We start from the raw sequence: 18,840 nt of genomic DNA on the forward strand, positions 1-18,840 counted from the left end.
CAAATTTAAAACAAGGTTTTTTGTTTCATGTTCTGAGGGGAGGGGAAAAAAGCGTTCTTACTGCTAAAACCCCCTGTGCTGTCTGTACCAACTGACCCCACTGCTGTCAATCTCATCCAACAACCACTAGATGGGCCATGAAAATTATTTCCCTTTCCTTTAATTGGAAAGGAGGTCCATTGGGAAAACAGTCATCTACAAACAAAAGTCACCTGGCCAATGTAAGTCTAAAAAACATAGTAATTGACTACTGCAGCCTAAATGCCAAAAATTAATTTTCATTGCTTATGCCTTAAAAGGTGAACCTCCTTTTTTATGTGGAACAACAAAGAAACACAGTACCTAACTGCTGTGAAAAGGATAGTGAATGCTTTAAAGGCAATCTTTATGAAGAGCTGAAAAGTTCAGAGAATTGCTCAAAACCTAGCTGCTTGCCAAGCATTGCCTGAACTGCTTTTCATCAAAATGCTGTGAGAATAACTCCGGTTATTGTATCCAAAATTTGGGTTTGGGGTGAGTTTAGTTTTTTAAAAGTCATTCTACATATATATGAATATAAAAGGTATTTAAAATAAATCTATAAATTTGTATGCAAATATAAATATATAAATGTATATACCTAAATATAAAGATGTAATAATTAATGTGAAAATTAGAAATCTATGCATAAGCCACTACAAAAGAGGTGCCGTGCAAAAAATATTACTTACAGTGTAGTAGCTGATGAGTGAGAAGAAGTACCAAGCTTAGTGAAGGCCGTCACTTTGACATTCCAAGAAGGCTGTAGATTATATTATTGAAATGCTTGGTAGGGAGGAAAAGCTGAATAAACTTTATTGCTGTCAAAAGACTCATAGCCTGGGATATTGGACACAGTAAGCAGCAACGTATGCCTGTATGTGTACCTCGGTCTGTCCTGTGGTTTCTGCTCGGCTGGAAGCCTCTTCTAAGCTGAGGTGTGCCTGAGCTCCTCCAGGTATTGTTGTGATGCAGTACCCAAAGCAGCTGCCTTCCTTTGCAAAGCAATAATTCCTGTCAGGGAGCAGCTGCTGCTTCTGCTGGTGTTTGACAGCTAAAATAAGCTTGCGGTTGCCTTGTGAAAGAGGCCTCAGCACCCCTGACTCACTTAAAACTTGAAAAGAGGCCACTTAGTAACAGTGGAGCTCTCCTGTCAGTGCTCTGCTGCAGTTGGGTTCGTGATGGTTTTTTGTGTGTTTAGTAGCCTGAGACTGGGAGAAGCATTGGCAAGATAAGGATAATCAAAGGGATTGAAGTAAAAAGGTGTCCTCTTTGAGGAGCTGCTCTTCAGCACAATTAAGTTTTAACTGGGCAACTTCATAGGGGTTCACAGATGTCTGTTGAATTGATAGATGATGCCTAGAGTTGGAAATTATGCTGTTTCCAGTGGTCATGAGCAGCCAGTGCAGAGTTTTAAATGTCAGCACTGTAATTTGTTCCATAGCTGGGTAATGCCATCTTGAACATGGCAAATCTCTGCCTCTATGTTTTGGGTTTTTTTTTGTGTTTTTGTTTGTTTGTTTTGGGTTGTTTTGATTTGGGTGTTTTTGAGTCTGTAGTGGGGCAGATGAAGCACAGGCAACAGATATGCCTAGAATGGAGTGAAGTGTGGCATTGTGGCAGGTTTTGAGGGAACCTTTCTGTCCATGCTCTGAGCCTCCATTTGCTGAATGAGCAGCATTTGGGGCCTAACCAGCCATACTGTGCAGAGAAACCTCATCTGGGCCTTTTGTATGGCGCTGAGAATCTGACCTCTCTTCAGTCCTTGCTCATCCTCTGGATGAGACTGGCAGAAGAGCTGCAGGGAACAGCTGTAGGGTGTGCAGACTTCCCTTGTCAGTCTTGGCCTTGAGAGATGGAGGGGACTAGAGCAGTGGGGTAGTGGAACAGCTTAGGTGAAGAAGGACCTTAAGGGCTCATGTGATAACAAACAGATGTAACTCCTCAGTAGTAACCCTGTTCCCCTCTATCCCATCTCTGATCTGTCTCTATGCTGAGTTAGTATCACAATTTAATTCACAGCTGGAATGGAGAACTTGGTTTTTAAATGAGTGCCAAACATTAGACAGACTGTGAAAATAACAGGGCTGTCTCATCCCAGTGGGGGAATGAGGCATGTTGTTAGGGAAAGCCTTACACCAGGTAATCAGATAAACAGAGCAAGAGTTGCCAGCATCACCTAGAAGAAATCAGATGACAGTAGTACAGACATGGTCCTTCCATTTGGGAATGTGATGAGAAAGCAGAGCAATTGCATTTGACACTCTTCTAACGGGCATGATGGCTTCCAAAGGCCATCTACTCTTCTGGTGTCAGACCTGCTGCAGGGCTGTGTTTTGGGCCCTCTTACGAGCAAAGAAGGATCAGGGAATTTCATAGGATGTCTTGTTAAATGTGCATCCAAAACACTTTGAACACACTTGATATGCCAGCCAGCTCTGCTCTTGTACCCATAGGCACTCAACTTTGCAAGCATGCATGTGGATTAGTATGTATGCTTCCTGTAATAAGTTGAGGTGCCATGTGCCACCTCTTCTCCCTCTCTGTAGGCACAGTCAGAAAAATAAAGTACTTCCAAGGAGCTGAGGAAAAGTTAAATGACCAATGATCTTTGTCACAGTTAGATCCATTTGTTTCTAGGAGCATCACTTATGGGTTGGACCCTGGTCTTGTAGAGGCAATTCACAATACTCTGTGTGTGCTTGTGTGTACCCACCCTGTGGGAAATTTTCAAAAGGGTGGAAAAGGTTTTGGCATGACTGCTGTGTGCTTTAATTTCCTCTGCTTCTTGGAGACCCAGCTGAAATGGAGTGTGTATTACTAAGCTCAGTACATGGCAGCAACCGCTCCATCTAAAGAAGTGTTCCTTTGGCTTGGCAGCTGTGGTTGGTGTTTTGAATTGATGTGAGGGGAGTATGTGTGTGTCAGGGGAGAATAGTAGTTCTTCTGTGCCCTGAAGATATAAAAGCTGCTTCTGATATTTATGTTGAATACACATTTTCAAAACGATCTCTCTAGACTTCCCAGATCACCCCTTCTTGGACTATGTGCTTAGGGATTTTAAAGTATTACTTACTGAGCCTGAAAGGAGATGTGTTTTTCATGTGCTCCAGACAGACCCAGTAGGCACTCTGGAGAATTTAACAAAACCAGCTTGTTTACCTCTTGTATGGCTTGAAGTGGTTTGCTCAGCTCTCTAGGAAGCCCTATTCAACCTCATTTAAATGTAGTAAACAAAAAGGGTCTCAAAATTGTGATTCAGCACTGTAACAAGATGCTGAGAGAGCTCCATTCTAAGGAGTGGAAGTGTTCCTAAGAGCTGGTCTAGAAATAGGATTCCCTGGTTTGAGGAGGGATTGGCCAAGGAAGCAGCTAAGACCCAGACAGCTTAGTCCTGTGTGTCAAATTGAAATGAGCATAAAGATGTGCTTTACATGTTGATGATCCTCACTGAGGAGGGGAGGAAGCATAGCACCGCTATTACTCTGCTAACAGAGCTCTGAAGCGTCCAGCTCCCAGTGCTTTGTGTTCCGTTATGAAAGCAGCTGAGTTGCATGACCTGGGGGCTCTGAGGTCCTTGATGGCCTTCTGAGTTTGGCACTGGGATGTAATGCTTTCCTCCACCTTGTCCAGGTGTCTCACACTACTTACGACGTTGTGGAGCACAGAAGAAACTGGTGAAAGAAACTTTTGTAGTGTTAAGTGTGAGTGTGATTCTTGTGTTTGGGTTTGTTTTTTGTGGATTGGAGACAAAAATTGTGAGTGACTTGTCAACATGGATGCAAGGTGTGTGTGGCATGGTACAGATGCTTTTGGGAAGCCTAGTGTGTGACATGTTTTATGTCAGTAAAACTACATATTTATTAGCACTTGGGAGGTGCTAGGCACATTTGTCACTGATCTTTAGAGAGCACCTGATTTATGTCCTGGTTTTGCTAAATTTTCCTGTATTTTTATTGCATGAAAACCAGAGTTATATAGAAATGAATCAGATTCCTTTGCCTATATTAAGCTACTTCAAGGAGGATAGTGACAAAGAGTACTTGGAGCCAAATCCTCCCTCTGTCTGTAGTGAGTCACTAATTGCACACTGTGTATACTGACTAATAAAATATGTTGGCATAATACTGTTGTCCCATGTTGTAATTACAGAAGATAGATGCAGCTGTTTCAAAGTGACAGCAAGTGTCTGCACTCATATTTGTATGTGGAGGGAAGGGAACCTCAAATTAACTGAGACTGAAAAAAGGAATTCCTCAAAGGTAGCAAGTTGCCTGGGAATCTGAAGGCTAGATTATTTTTTTAATATCTAAATTTATTGTTTAAACAGTTTTTAGCAAGTGCAATGGCATGTTCAGTGTAGTTGGCCTTAGCCTGGAAGGTGTCCATATGCTCCTACGGTACCTGGAAACACAAGAGCTAATGGCAGGCAGTCTTGATGATCTTTGGAAGGAATTGGTCGTTCCCAACGTGACTGCCAGTGGACCAGTGCTTTTACCGTATTTGGCATAAACAGGCAGCAGAGACGAAGAGTAGTTTATAGAAACAGAACTCTCTCCAGTAGAGGCCCTGTTTCCCACAGACAGTTGGATGAGTACACAAAACAGAGGTCAAGGTTTGGACCCGTTAACTGAACATGTGTTTATGGTAATTTTTATTAACTTTGCTTTCAAGGGAAGCAATCTGAGTGCTATGCCAAGTAACTAACAGTAGTGTTTGTAGTATGATAGGCAACAGTGATTGTTGTGAGGGCTGCTGGTCCATATGACCTATACTGATCCCCATGTAGGACTGGGAAATCTACTCCTGCTATAGGGCTGCAAAAAAGGCAAGGTGCTCTCTTGAGGTTCTGTGCTGTCATCTGGAGCAGCTGACTGTGCCAGGCAGGGCAAGAAGCTGGCTGGCGTCTCAAAACAGTTTGATCAGCCATTGTTTCTTTTAGTAACATCGGCTTTCTCATCTTTTTGTTTTGTTTTTGAAGATGTGTGTAAAAACCAGTGCACCTTACAGGGGAGCTAATTGTATCCCAAACAGTGGGTGGTTTTTGTCTGCAGGAAGGGGGAATGTTCTACCTGTCCAGCTGATGCTATGCTTAAGTAGCAGAGCTGAGGATGTCCCTTCCCTTTGCTTTAAAATATTATTTTAAGGTTCCCTTCCTTCCTTCCAGCTTAAAAATTGTCTTCACTTAGATCTGCAAAGAATTTGAGTATGGCAGCAGGGCTTTAATTTTTCCATTTGCCTGGAGATCAAATGTGGAAGTTTAGAGAAGAGCAAACTCAATTAGACAAACAGTTTTAAATTTCAGGTTGCTAATACTGTATTTTTCAGAGATCTCAATACTAGCAAGTGAAAGTTTGATACATTGCCAAAATCACTAGGACTGTCTTAGCTCTGAAAAGGTTAAGTGCTGTGCACACATTCTACCAGTACCCAAAACTCAGGACAGAAATAGTGACCTCTGTTTCCAGTTTGGGCCCATCAATTTACTTGTGTGCCAAGAAGGAAGACCTGTAGATGAAACAAGCGAGCAGGCTTTCCTGTCTGTGCTCTAGGTCATGCCAGGTTACAGACTGACAGGTGTTGCTGGGCTCACATTAGCAAAGAATAGCAGTGATTTTTAAAGTAGATGCTCAGCTACATCAGCCTAATAGGGTTGAGACTGAGATCTCCTAATGGGATCAATAGGATCTTGCATGAACATAGAAAGAACTAATGTATTGATGAACTCTGACTACCTGTCAGCTACGTTAAATGTTAAAGGTGTTGTAATTGCCTTTTGTAGACTGTCTCCTTGGGTGGTAAAACTTGTAAAAGGCGTGATGCCTGATAGTGTGTGACAGTAACCCACAACTCTGGAAAAAATGTATAAAAGCATCATGGTTGGGCTTTGCTCCTGAATGCTTTGTGTTTTTGTAGGTAATTTTTTGTGCTCTGTGTAGAATCTCTGTATTCATTTAGGCATATGAAATGTAAGGAAGGAGCCTTCAGGAAAGAGCCTTCTGACTTTGTGGTTTTTTAGGCCCTGCATGAAGACAGTGATTGCAAATCACTCTCTGCTAGCAAATGCATTGTACTTCCAATCCCTTTTCAGTCTAGGTTCAGCATAGTTACAGAACTTTTTATGACACTAGGCCTGCTTGGTGAAAACTTAAATCAGAGGTGAAATATAAATTTCAGAATGGCAGGCAGGAAAACCAGAAACCTCCCTTTTGTCGTCCCTGTAGTAAGTCACCCATTCTGTGCAGCTACATTCTTCATGCCAGTGCGTTTCATTGCAGTTTGTTGCTTGAATCCTCCTAGAAAGGACATGTTCAGGGCACTCTTTTTTCCTTTTTCTTTTTTTTCTCTTTCTTTTCTTTTTTTTCTTTTTTTTTTTTTTTATTCCACTGTCAGACTAGTGTTGGCTATGCTGCTTGCAGATTAACCTTTCTGCTGAGAAGTGGCACTATGAATACTCTTTGGAGCCCACCAACATGTCCAAATTCTTCTTTGTCCACAAATGCAGATGATATGTCCTTTGATGTCTCCTGGTTTGCTGTGCGCTCCTTTGCATTGGACAGAGAGCCCGTCTTGCTGGCTTCGCTGGACAGGAGAGGGATTGTCATGCAGAGCAGAAGAAATGGGAGCAGCGATCTCAGCCTGGAGAGAATCAGCCCCCTGGAATTCCGGCTCCGCGTGCATGGCTGTGAGGACCATGACTTTGGGAACCACTACTGCGTAGTGACCCCATGGGTGCGATCCGCCACTGGCGTATGGCAGCGGGAACCTGACATCAAAGCCAAACCCATTTTTCTATCTGTGAAAATGGATGGTAAGAGATTGTAACATGTTATGCAATACTTTTTAACACCTTGTTATGGCTTTCTGTGTCAAATATTTCCCATGGCTGTATTTCAAGGTGTCTGGGATAATCTCATTAGGGTTTTTTATCCTTTTCTATTGTTTGTAACTTCTGATTATCCACATTCTGTAGTGTAGGTAGGCCTGAAGAGATCATACTCATGAGACTGGAGTGTTCTCTTTCCTGATTGCCTCTTGGTGATGTTTTGCACAGCTGGGGCATCTTTCAATCAAGGCATAGTATTCTCTCTAAGTGTTAACCCTTCTGCTGCCTGCAGGAGGGAGCCTTGATTTGCAGAGGGGGCATGCTGAAGTAGATTTGCATTGTGGTTAATATCAAAGCTGAGAACAGAAAGTCAGAACCCTGACTCCTTCCTCCCTCTCCTAACCACAAGGCGTGCTGCTCCCTGCACTTAATGCCTTGTCTGCTTTCCAACCTGAGTTGCAAATGATGCTACACTTGATGGGAAGCAAGTTGCACACTACATGCTGCATTCAGCACGTAGCTAAGAAGGAAAATTAATGTAGGAGGGGTTATGAACTAGTTGTTTTTTCTGAATATTTCCAGAAAAGGTCATATTGGGAAGTTCTGTGAACTTGAAAGGAATCAGAATTTTTTTTTTCTCCCTGTTGTGCAGATAACTGTTATAACTGTACTTTCCAAACTCCTTACAGTTCTTGACCCTGCCTTTTAACTGAGCAGTAGGTGCCTACAAATCAAATTTCTTGTTTGGGTACTAACTTTGGAGGCTGATTAGACAGGGTTGCCAAGTGGCAGTGAATATACTGTATAAGTAGTTCTAATCAAGCAAAGCATAGAGGAGTCCACTCCTTGCCATTTGGAAACAAGCACTCTGCCTCTGATGGGGAAGCCTTGCAAAGCTTTTTCTTGGAGGAACAGGTAATGGAATACCTCTTGGAACTAGCTTTACTTTGCTGTCTTACTCAAAGGTTCCTCTGGTGCTTCCAGCCTCTCTGAGGCTTTGAAATGGTGGAGGAAGAATTAGGGTGAGGAGGTAAGGGAGGCCAGTAAGAGACTAATTTTCCAAATCTCAAAAGACAGAAACCAAGAAGGAAAATTAATGTAGTTTCCTTCTGAAGAAATTAATCTCCCCATAACTGAATAATGTGAGATTTTTCTCCCTTTTTAGGCAAGAACAAGTAAAGGGGATCTCTGAATTTCTCAGTGATGTCTAATGACTTTGCCTTCCTCTTTCAGTTCTGAACGCTTTCAAGTATCCCCTGTTGATTGGCATTGGTCTGGCCACTGTCATTGGACTCTTATCATGCCTCATTGGCTACTGCAGCTCCCGTTGGTGCTGCAAGAAGGAGGTGCAGGAAACAAGACGAGAGCGTCGCCGGCTAATGTCGATGGAGATGGACTGAGCGTGGGAGCCAGAGACACTTGCATTTTGGGAGAGACTTACAGGGCTCTTGGACTGTGCTGAGACACTCGCTTACAGCCCCAGACAAGACTGCATTTCCTCTGATTTCAGCCTGGACCTCAAGCTTCTCCTTGTTACACGACATGTCCTGAGAGCGTTCAGGCCATATTTAGCAACTTGGAGTTCTCCTTTTCTAGCAGCACTTTCTGCATAGAGTTCATGTCCTTCTAATGTGCAAATTATTGAGCCTTCTTTCAGCAGGGCCCTGTGACAAAATTCACTAAGGTTGTTTTTGTTTGTTTGTTTGGTGTTTTGTTTTTTTTTCCCCACTTGGTTTTGAAAAGATGTCCCTGTATGAAAACATGATGGACAGGGCGATGGGTGGGAAAGGGACTGGTAGAAGTGTTAGACTTTCACTGTATTAACCAATCTACTTTTTCCCTCTAACCCTCATCACACCATCCTGTTCCCTTTCTCTGTCCACCTTGGTATCTCACAGACTTCTCTGTTGGATTGAAGGCTGGAGAAGGTTCCTCTGCTGGTGCCCCATGAAACTGTTCCAGCAAAGAATTGGTTTATGGTTGTTGGCATGCCTTCTCTTACCTGGCTTTCAAAGGGTTTGCAGTTAACCCCAAAACATAACTTGCCTGCAGGTCTTTGAGACATTTTTTTTAAAAAAAACTTTTAAAATTTTTGATTTTATTTTCAGTACTCAAAGCTCTTAGCTGTGCTGAATAGGGGCTAACTTGGCAACCCTGAAGAGTCAATCCTAGACAAGCATTTGTTGGATGCCTGCTTATGGACACATTCTCCCCCACCCTTCCACCTTCTTTTCTCCCCACTGCAGCTGCTCACTTTGTGCCTGAGATCCTTTCTGCTTGTTGCAGGGTGGCACGTGGTGTCTAGAAACAAGGCCTGGCCTTCTTCTGGCTTTGTCAGAGAAGTTGGAGGCCCCTCTGGTGATGGTGTGACTTCCAAAAAAAAAAAAAAAAAAAAATGGATCTTTGTCTGCAGTTGGCCAACTGATAGTGTTTAGAGAAGACTTGTAAACCATGTATTACCAAATGCACAGACCAGACTCCAGTGTTGCTTCTGGCAGTCACTCAGTGGTAATCCTTGAACCTGTGAGCAGAGTCCAAGATCTGCAGTAGCTGAAGTGCAGCTCAGGGTAGGAATAGGAGCAAGCCCAAGAGGGCAGCAAGAATCCTTCAGGTTCTAATGATCCTGGTCTTGTGCATGGGCCTGCAGCAGGTTGTTCCCCATGGGTTTGAGACCTACTCCTAGGTGCTATAGGATAGAAGTCCTGCTTTGGTCTTCCACATACACTGACCTGGCTCCTGAGTGGGAGCAGCTCCTTTTCCAGGTAGTTCTGTCTTCCCAGCACAGCTGGTGTTTTAAGCAATAAAAGTCAGAATAAAGATACTGTGTATAAATAAACAAGGAAGTAGGAGTGTACCACAACCTGATGTCACAGCCAGGGTTTGGCTCACATTAAGAAGAGTGAGAAATGTAGAGCTGAGGCCAGGGCTCAATCCTTTCCAGATTTTTTTTTTTTAAGCTAAAAGAAAAGATGCTAAAGGAGAGCATCCATGGAAAGTAGTGGCTGTGGTGTGCTGTTGCCAATCTAGATGTTTGTTATGTATTCTGGCTACTTCACTAATAGCTCATCGCACTGCACATTCCAGGGGAGCTGCAGGTCTAGTATCTGTGCTATGAAGGCTTCATTTTGCATTAGTGTTTGTGGAACCTTGCCCTCAACACTGTTGCTATTCCAAAATCAGGGGGTTTTGTGGTAAGTTTTCTTTGTGTGTGGTTTTTTTTTTTTCCTGTCTTGCATTGTGACCTTTGTTCTAGGGCCGACATAAGGGTTTTCTTCTAGAAGACTGTTCTTCTTCCCGCATGCGAACACATACATATCCATATGTATGCAAAGAGGTGTCCAATGATTTTTGGAAGCTGGATGTGAGCCATCTTCAAAACGGACTTGATTTGCAGAGTTAGGGCTTGCAGCTTGTTATTTGACTCTAAGACATTTCATGTCATGTTCCAAGACTGGGACGCCCTAAACTTATGAGCCTCTGGAAGACTTTGGCCTGAACATTCATAGCAGTTTTTCTTTCTGGCCTGATGTTTTATTTTCTGAAAGAGCTCTGAAAAGTCCTATGTTGCAGGCAGGCATAACTGCCTCTGCTGAGGAACAGGGCAGAAGCAGTCTCTAGCTTCCGCTGTAAAAGCCCAGAAATCTGTATCAATGGTTTCCAAAGGAAGGGACTTGAGGAAAGGATTCACTCAGATATTACTTTCACAGCAAGATTTTTTCTTCCTCTTCTATCTGTCTGCTGTAATAAAATCTTGCTTTTTCCTTGGATGTTGTGAAACAACCATTCTGATGTTTGGGATGCTGGCTGTCCTTCCCACACTGATCTAGCAGCTTCGTTCCTGCATTAAGATCCACTTTCTTCACGGAAGAACTGTGGCATTGGGGCATCTTGGGGAAGGGTGGTAGTGGTGGTGAAGTTCGCAGCATCAGTCGCTTTCTGTCCTTGCAGACTGACTCCTTGATAACGTGTTCTTGGTTAAGTTTTAGGGAGAGAGGATCATGGCTGTAATGCAATAATTAGGGAATGAATGAGCAGGGAAGTGCCAGCTCTTCCCAAGCACACAACGTAGCACACTTCCTCCCTGCTGGAAAAAACTCAGGGTTATTTTGGTCAGAGCTCCCTGCTCTAGTGAAAGGTCCCCATGTCCTTAGGTAATGCTGACCTTCCTTCATGGCCTGTAACAAACCATCTTTGTCATTCCAAATGAAGCAAGTTTGCTGCTAGCTCATACTGCTGCCAGCCTGTTGGAAGGCAATGCTGCATCCCCTTCCGCCCTGGATTTGCTGTAGTTGGAAGGCTAGAAGCTGAGGGGCCAGACTTACCCCCCAGGTTTTCTTCTACTTGTGCCAATTTTGTATTATCCCCGTTTTTTTTAAAATAGAGTGAGAATCTTATCTCTAAAGAAAAAAACAAAAAATCTAGGTAACTTTTCATGTTTTTTATTATTATTATTGTTAAGTGTGTGACTGGAGTTTGTGTGAATGGAGGGGTGTGTGTGCATCTGGTTGTGTATTAAACCTGCAGAGTATCAGGAAAGTAAGCTGCCTGAGATGCAGTGTAAGCATCCATATCCTCCCTGCTGCAACCGTTGATATTGTCAGAGTATCCTAAGGGCTCACGTTGATCTTCTGTTCACGTTGCCACATCTCCTGGTTAAGTTGGTAAATTCCAATTCCTCCAGGCACTTGGAATTTTGATCCAGGACAAGCTTGAACATCAAGAAGCAGAAGGGCAAGATATTTTCTTTCTTTTGTTTTACTTTCAAAGTTATAAAATGAAGTGTTTGGCACAATTCTGGAATGCAGGTACTGAATAGTTCTAACAATGCTGTGTAAAGTGTTTCTTTTTATGTTCAAAATAAAGAGCGAGTCTTTTTGATTATGTCTGTGCTGTGGGTCTGGATGTTTGAGCTATGGGCAGTTCTTTCCTTGTACCTTGCATATATGCAGACACTACTGTTGAGGCAGCGATATCAAATGTAAACCTTACAGTCCTGTTTCCAGCACTGCTTGCCCTGGAAAATAAGCATGAGCCCTGTTTTAAAGTAAGTTTTAAATATTTGCCTACATTTGAATGATGAATTGGAGACCGTAATTGTTTTCTGAGTCTGTCCTGTTCCTACCTCACTGTAAGTCAGCCTTTTTGTTGGGGGAGTTTCCTTTTGATTATCTAGGGCCAGGAGTGTGTGTTCAATATCTGCTGTAAAACCTGGGTGTTAGGTGTTGAGTCTTCAAACTCTTCCTGAGGCTTCTCATTTCCAAGGTACCAGGAGAAAAACCAGTAGTGTTGGAAGTAAACTTTGTGCTTACCTTGACAATGGCTGAATTTAGGATTCTTTTCCCCCCAGCAACCATGTAAGGACAACATGATAGAACAGCAAGGAGGTGACTTGCTTTCCAACAAGAAGTTGCTTGAGGCAGCAGTGGTTTTGGGAGGCCAAGACAGGCTTTGGCAAGATCAATCTGTGTTCAAACTGGTGCATGCTCTGTCCAAGATGGCTGCAGTGCAGGCCAGATAACAGCAAAGTATGTATCATTGGCTTCTTTCTAAATGGTGGTGGTGCAGCTGGCATGGAAAGATATCCTCCATAGGGCGTGCTTACCAGAAGCTGGGAGGTGGCACTAAGCTGTAAGTTCTTAAGGGGGTGGCAGAGACCATCACCTAAGATAGAGAAATATCATAAATGGTCTGATCCGTCACAGAGCTTTGGCAGCTTCAGATGTTTAATGCATACATGCCCACGAGTAATGAGTGGCATGCTTGTGGGTCAGCAGATGTTGGCGTCTAGCTGTGTAGGTTACAGCTTACTGGTAAATTTGGATTAGCTTTAAGAAATCCTCTTGCTTCCCCCACCCTCTGGGATGACCTGGATCTTAATACAGTTCTTGAAAGAGAGCTAGGATTTTATCATAGGAAAGAAAATAAAGCCAAAACTTGAAGTCTGGAGATGAAGTGGGATACTTGCAAGTAACTGCCTGAATGTTGCAGTAAATTATGGGAGTTACCAGGTCTCCAGCATCACCCTGTATCTGCCATGGATTCGACTCCACTACCCTGCCTATAGAGGTACCTATCTGCTTAGTGTCATAGAGACAGCCTGAAAAGCACGTTTGTGCCAGAGCCTGGGTGTTTAGTTGCTTCTATAATACTGGGCTCAGGCATCGTGCTTGGCTATGCTTGTTCTGCAGCAAAACCTGGGCCAGTCCTAAAATCTCCATTGGGCTGAGTCAAGCAGGATGCATGAAAAGACCTGCCTCCTCTTTGTCACATGAAGGTGAAGCTGGTCATGCAAGTCTTCTAAGAGAATGTATGGCTTTTGCCTTTTCAGTGGGACTTTCTAAATTTCTATGATTGCAGGGGGCTGAGGTCCGCACAGCAGGTATCAAGAGAGATGGTATTTCAAGAAAGAGCCTTTAGCAACTGACCCAAGCTGTGGAACAGGCTAACTGAAGAAAAAGCCACTGTTCATTCTTGTGCAAGGTAAATACACCTTAAATACAGCACATAGCCTTCTATTGGACAGCCCTTTGCCCAGGATTTCCTTCCATTACTGAGGAAAACTGCATTAGGCCATAGCCAGCAGATGATTGATACTGAGAGCAGGGGAGTGCCTGGGTTATTGAGGAAGCCAGGTTCTGTGGATTTCCAGGTCCCTCAGAAGAACTGCCACAAAGACAAGCTGTTCTCTCCCTGGCAGCCAAGTTGCATTCCACAAAGTACCAGAAGTCTAAGTGCACGTCTGCTTCCACCTCTGCCAAGGGGGTAGAAAGTCAGGACTTTGCAAAGCAGAGTTTGTGAAAGTAAGTTAGTATTATATCCTACTTTGTTCACGTGGAATTTTATACACTTCAGCATGTACTGGGTCTCAGACAAGACCACAGACTCAGTCTGAGTGCACTTCTGCTGGCTTTAGAAGTGAGTAATGACTCTTCAGATAGATAGACATGAAATTCTACTTCTTGTTGGCAACTTAACCTGGCTCATGTCCTCTGGTTCCTTGTTTGCATGATCCTGCCAATGATTTGGCATATTCAACAGATGGCAACAAGTCTCAAAGATACTAAGTTCCCAAAAGTTTCTTAAAGGGTGGGGCTAGAGAGAAGGGTGAATTCTTCCAGACCTCCTTCAGCAGAGCTAGCACTATGAACATACCAGTTACTCGGCATCCAAGAACCCACAGAAATGTCTGAGAGGACAAGACTGGTGTTGCCTTTGTGGCTCTTCTTGTCCCTGTGCTGACTTCAGCTCTACAAAGGTCCTGGGCATGGTGTGCAGCAGTTGGGATGTTGGGGCTATGGTAAACAGGGAAAACATCCATGCTGCTTAGCCTGGATATATGAAAGCTGTACGTGGCTACAGCCAAATGCAGGTTCTGAATGCAAGTACAGTAGTACTAACCTTCCCTTTGGTGTTCCAGTACATCCTCTTTCTTTTTGTCCTTAACCACGTTTGCTCATTTCCTCCATGTCTTGTTGCCTCTGCCTCTCACCTCTTTTGTTTCCCATTCTTTCCTTCAGGAGTCTCTTGTTGCCTTTGCCATCTAGAGCAATGTTTGTCTCTGCATCTCTAAAGGACCATGCTCTCTTATGCTTATCTCTCTGAGGGAGAGCGGGGGGTATGTTGTTGTGGTGCACCCCTGAATCATCTGCTGAGAGCTCAAGTTGCAGAACTCCAGCCCAGTGCCCGCTACAGATCATCTGCAAGGCTGGCACCATACACACATGTAACACAAATGATTTGTAGTCTCTTTCCTCGTGAGGACTCCAGACAATATGCAAGGAAACTAAGCATCTCTGATGGGGAAGTGACTCCAATGAGACATTCAGGTTCCCTTTGCCAAAGCAGAAGGGACAGATTTTCTTTCTAAATAAGATGGCTTTTGCCTGCCTTCTCCTGAATGGCTGCTTGCTATCGTAACACAAATGCTGCTCAGTGTCTGTGAGTTCTAAATAAGCAACCACTGTGCCGAACACTGTACCTAGTATGAAGCAAAGTCATTTCTCAAGGTAAGCATGATGGGATTAATCTTTAACACCCAGCCTAGCCACCCTGGACTTGAGAAACATACCTGAAGAATGCAGTTTATCTGACCTGCTTGAGACATGCATTGTAGAATAAGGAGAACCTAAAGGTATCCATTTCTCACCATTAGCTGTAAAGGAAAGTGCAGCTCACCTAGGACATGAGAATTAGGGAAGATAAATGTATAAAAGCACTGGCCAGGCAGGTAGGGCTTGAGAGAAATGAGGTAATGGCACCTCTTTCTAGTGATGGGCTAGGGAAGGAAGGAGGAAGCCACAGCAGATAGCTGTAGTCATTATTCAGCCAAGAGACAGATGGTGGGTCCTCAAGATTGCTGTAACAACCATTTCACATAATTTATGTTTTTGTGAAAACAGTTCCAGGATGGATTTTAATCTCAAGTTTGTTACTTATGTAACATCTCTGCTTTTGCATGAGTGGTGCTTGTATTACAGTTATCAGGATGGATCCAATCCACCCTAATTGTGGTTTATATTCTTGCGCAGGCTCCTAGTCTTCAGCCATGCAGCTTTTCTGGCGTGTGACTGCTGGAGTCAACCAAGTCTCATAGCGAGGTCCCTGGTGTGTTATCCACAGTGTCCAGCTCTTCTGAAGCTGCCTCTTCTAGTAGCTGTATCTATAGTGAGTGCCCAGGCTTCCTGATGTATTTATTTAGAGCAAAATCATTGCCATAAGGTGAGTCTTTGACCAATGAAAACACTAGTATGTCTTGCTGCCTTATTGGGTGTTTGGCCTTCTTCCACAGGGACAGATATTACCAGCTGTTTTCTGTCACTGCCCACTCTCTTTGCCCCAGCAACCCATCACTGTGGGCTGACAAGCATAGCCTCTTCCTCTAGCTCAGAAATGTCCACCTCTGATGTTTCAGGGAGAGCCTCTTCAGAAGCTGAGCTCTGAGGGCCCAGCCTGATAGAAGCATATGTTTTCTGTAGAAATAAGATGTTAAGGTCCTTTTGAAGCCAATGGCTTTTCCTGCAGCCTTTCCAGTGCATGCAGGTCCATTATCTTTTTCTTCCTCTCTTCCTTTCTGTCTCCTACAGTCCCCCACATTCATCCAGAAAGGTCTTTTATAAGTTGCTATTCATTAACTTCCCCTTCCTCGACTTGACTGTATACAGTGTTAACAAGATGGCTCTCAGGACCCTTGGGCATGGCATTGCTGTGTTTAAACCCTCCCTTACCTTGTGTCAGTGGTGGCAGCATGTAATCTGAGTGTCACTTTTTCCCAACTTGATTGAGACCCATGTTTCAGTAGTGAGAGATGTTCTCCAAGTCTCTGGAAGCAGCAGTGCTGCAGGCTCTCTGGGGTGGAAGGTGTCAGGCAAAAGTAAGATAAATGCTGCTGTGTTGTACTGGGTGCATCCTTTATCAAGCCCTTCAGTGGCAACACTGAAGCAGGAGTTCTTTCGCACCAAGACTGACAATCGGAGCACAAAGAAGTGAGATCTAGTTTGTACATTTGCAACTCTTCCTGACGTCTCTGTTTAATCAAAGCTGTGCACCCCGCAGGCTTTCCCTGGAGTTCACTGCAGCTCCTGCTTTTTGTTTGAAGGAAACTCATTTGACTTAGTATAAATGTAACTTAAGGTCCCACTCTGGCAACCTCTCGGGCCCCAAGCTGAATTTCTTTGGACACCTGTGTACGTGTACTTGGAGAGAAGCTTCATATTCACAGATGAAGGATGCTTTAGGTGCTTCAAGAGGAGCTGAAGTTGGCAGTTCTAGGATTTTATAAAAGGGCCACTCTGTGGACCTTGTGAAACTGCTGCTTTTCCCATGATCTCAGAGGAGAAGGAAAGAGGGAACTGTTTTCGGTAAATGAGCAAAGGCTTTGATGCTAGGTGAGCTGTAAGTGTAGTTCTGCCATTGCTACCTCGCTTTATCACTTCAGGAGCACAGCTGTGTGTCACTCCCATGTTGTTCTTAGTGCTGCGGTGGCCACACTCTGCCTGCATGGACAGAGCCTTAGTGTACTGGCTGGTAAGGATGGGATTTTCTGTCTACATAGGTAGCGGGGTTTCCCTGGGTAGCCCTTGTGCTGCTCTGTGGGATCTACAGCCTCTCCCTCTTCAGCCCCAACCCTGCAGCTACCTGCCAGCTCCCAGGTGATCTGCTCACTGCAGCAGGTTCAGGGCAGTGAAAAATCCGTGCACTTTCAGATTCACACACTGCCATCAGAGGGAGGCACATGCTTCCTTGAAAAGGGCCTTGGAGACCCTCTGCCTGCCTCTAGTACTGGGAAACTTGTATTTTGTGCATCTTCCACTCAGGCCTGTTAGGAGAGCATCTCCCTACTGCAGCCACTGGTACAGTGGGTTTTGGCAGCTGGAGTTCTCGCTTTTCCCAGCTCAGATGTATTTAACAATTGGCTGCAGCAATGGCTGTTTAATTCCCTTGCTAACATTTCCAGGGCAGCTATTTAATTTTTTTTTTTAAACTCCCTTGCTTCTGGAAATCCTGTAATCAAATCCAGGCTCTGTCAATCTAATTAGTTTTGAAGTGCAGCATCTCCATAACTTAGAGACCTAAATAAGCAGCTTAATATTAAAACCTAGCTTCTCTCCCAACACGTAATACTGTTCTGTATTTCCCCACAGAAGTTCCTACTGAAAAACAGCCCTCTGCAATTGCTCTCCCCCTTTCCCTCTCTTAACCTCCCTCCTCTCTTCCCTGGCCTCTGCCCTTGCTGTGTCCATCGGGAACCAAAATGACCAGGTGCAACCCTCTGCTGCTCTGCTTCAAATGGTCTTTCATGATGCTGCTTGCTTAAAAGATGCTGATGCCACTTCAAATGCCAGCGTGGAGAAGTCTGGGGGTGGTGCGTAGCAGCTTCTGGTGCCGCACAGGAAACAAGCCTGGCAGGGGGGCTGCGCTTGCCAAGTGCTTGCTGATGTGATCAGGCCCTGTGTGTGCTGTGGTGGGGGACCGCCAGGATTTACGGGGGGCAGGGTGTGTGTGCCCCTCAGAGCCCAGCCCTGCAGCCAGAGGAGCATGGCCTGATACAGCGCAGGAACGAGCAGCTCCTGAGCAATGCCTTTTTAACGAGGTGCCACACATGCTGGCTCCTTCCTGGGGTGCTGCAAGGAGCTGGCAGGGAGGAGATGAATTAGCTTCCTCAGTGCAGCATCTCTCCTGGTCCCCAGTAGCATGTTGTGCCTCTCCCTGAGCCTTCTGCCACCTGCAGCAAAGGTGAGATGTCCAGGAGATTTACGTCAGCCCCAAACTACAAAGACTGGTGAGCTGTGGCTGTAGAGGAACAAGGCTTTTTGGCCCTTTTGTGTGGGTAGAAGATTAAGGGGGGGGGGGATGTTACTAAAGAGTACTTTTAATTAGTATAAGATATATGAGGCATGTGGTTCAGGCTCTGCCTATGTCCCGTTGGCAGAGCAGATTCAGAACACATGTGTTTGCCTGCTGCCGTGGCAGTAAAGCAGGAATAACCCATCCCACTTTCCTGAAGAACTTTGTCACTGCAGTGCCCTGGCCAATTTTGTTCTTGTTTGACTTTTTGCAGTAGAAAGATGGTCCAAATGCAAGCAAACACTAGTTCGCAAAAATGTTGTAGGTGTTCTCCTCCTAGGCCAGCCCTGACTGCTCACTACTGACAGTCCTAGAAAGCTGCAGTTGCACAGGAAAAGTATTACTCTGCTTCCTAGCCTGTTCTGCTCCTAGATTTTGATTTTTTTTCTTTATTTGTTTCAGTTCCTATACCAATGATCTTGTGTTTTTCAGTGCAAAGCAATTGCAACAGCCTTTCTGTGCTGCTGTGGGTTTTGTTCATGAAGACCCTGTCCTTGCCATGCATTGGAGCCATGTCCCACAAGGGACATGCAGCATTTGAGTAACAGAAGCAATCCTTCCCACCGCCATGAGAAAAGGTCGCTATTTTCTTTGCCTTTGCTAGGCTTCCTCCTGTTTTCGTGGCTGGCTGGTTTCTGTGGGACTGCTGGGTG

The 18,840-nt window shown here is 44.4% G+C and overlaps 1 protein-coding gene across 1 annotated transcript in view; it reads left to right on the forward strand.

The window, feature by feature from the left end:
• PTGFRN (prostaglandin F2 receptor inhibitor) overlaps positions 1 to 8,363 on the forward strand; it is a 38,735-nt gene extending 30,372 nt beyond the window's left edge. Inside the window, 2 exon segments of the mRNA XM_010076268.1 lie at positions 6,524 to 6,829; positions 8,078 to 8,363. Coding sequence (XP_010074570.1) covers positions 6,524 to 6,829; positions 8,078 to 8,244 — 473 coding nt within the window. The 3' untranslated portion in view covers positions 8,245 to 8,363.
• Positions 8,364 to 18,840: the final 10,477 nt, after the last annotated feature.

Source organism: Pterocles gutturalis, unplaced genomic scaffold, assembly GCF_000699245.1.
Source record: "Pterocles gutturalis isolate BGI_N339 unplaced genomic scaffold, ASM69924v1 scaffold20103, whole genome shotgun sequence".
NCBI classification, from domain to species: domain Eukaryota; kingdom Metazoa; phylum Chordata; class Aves; order Pterocliformes; family Pteroclidae; genus Pterocles; species Pterocles gutturalis.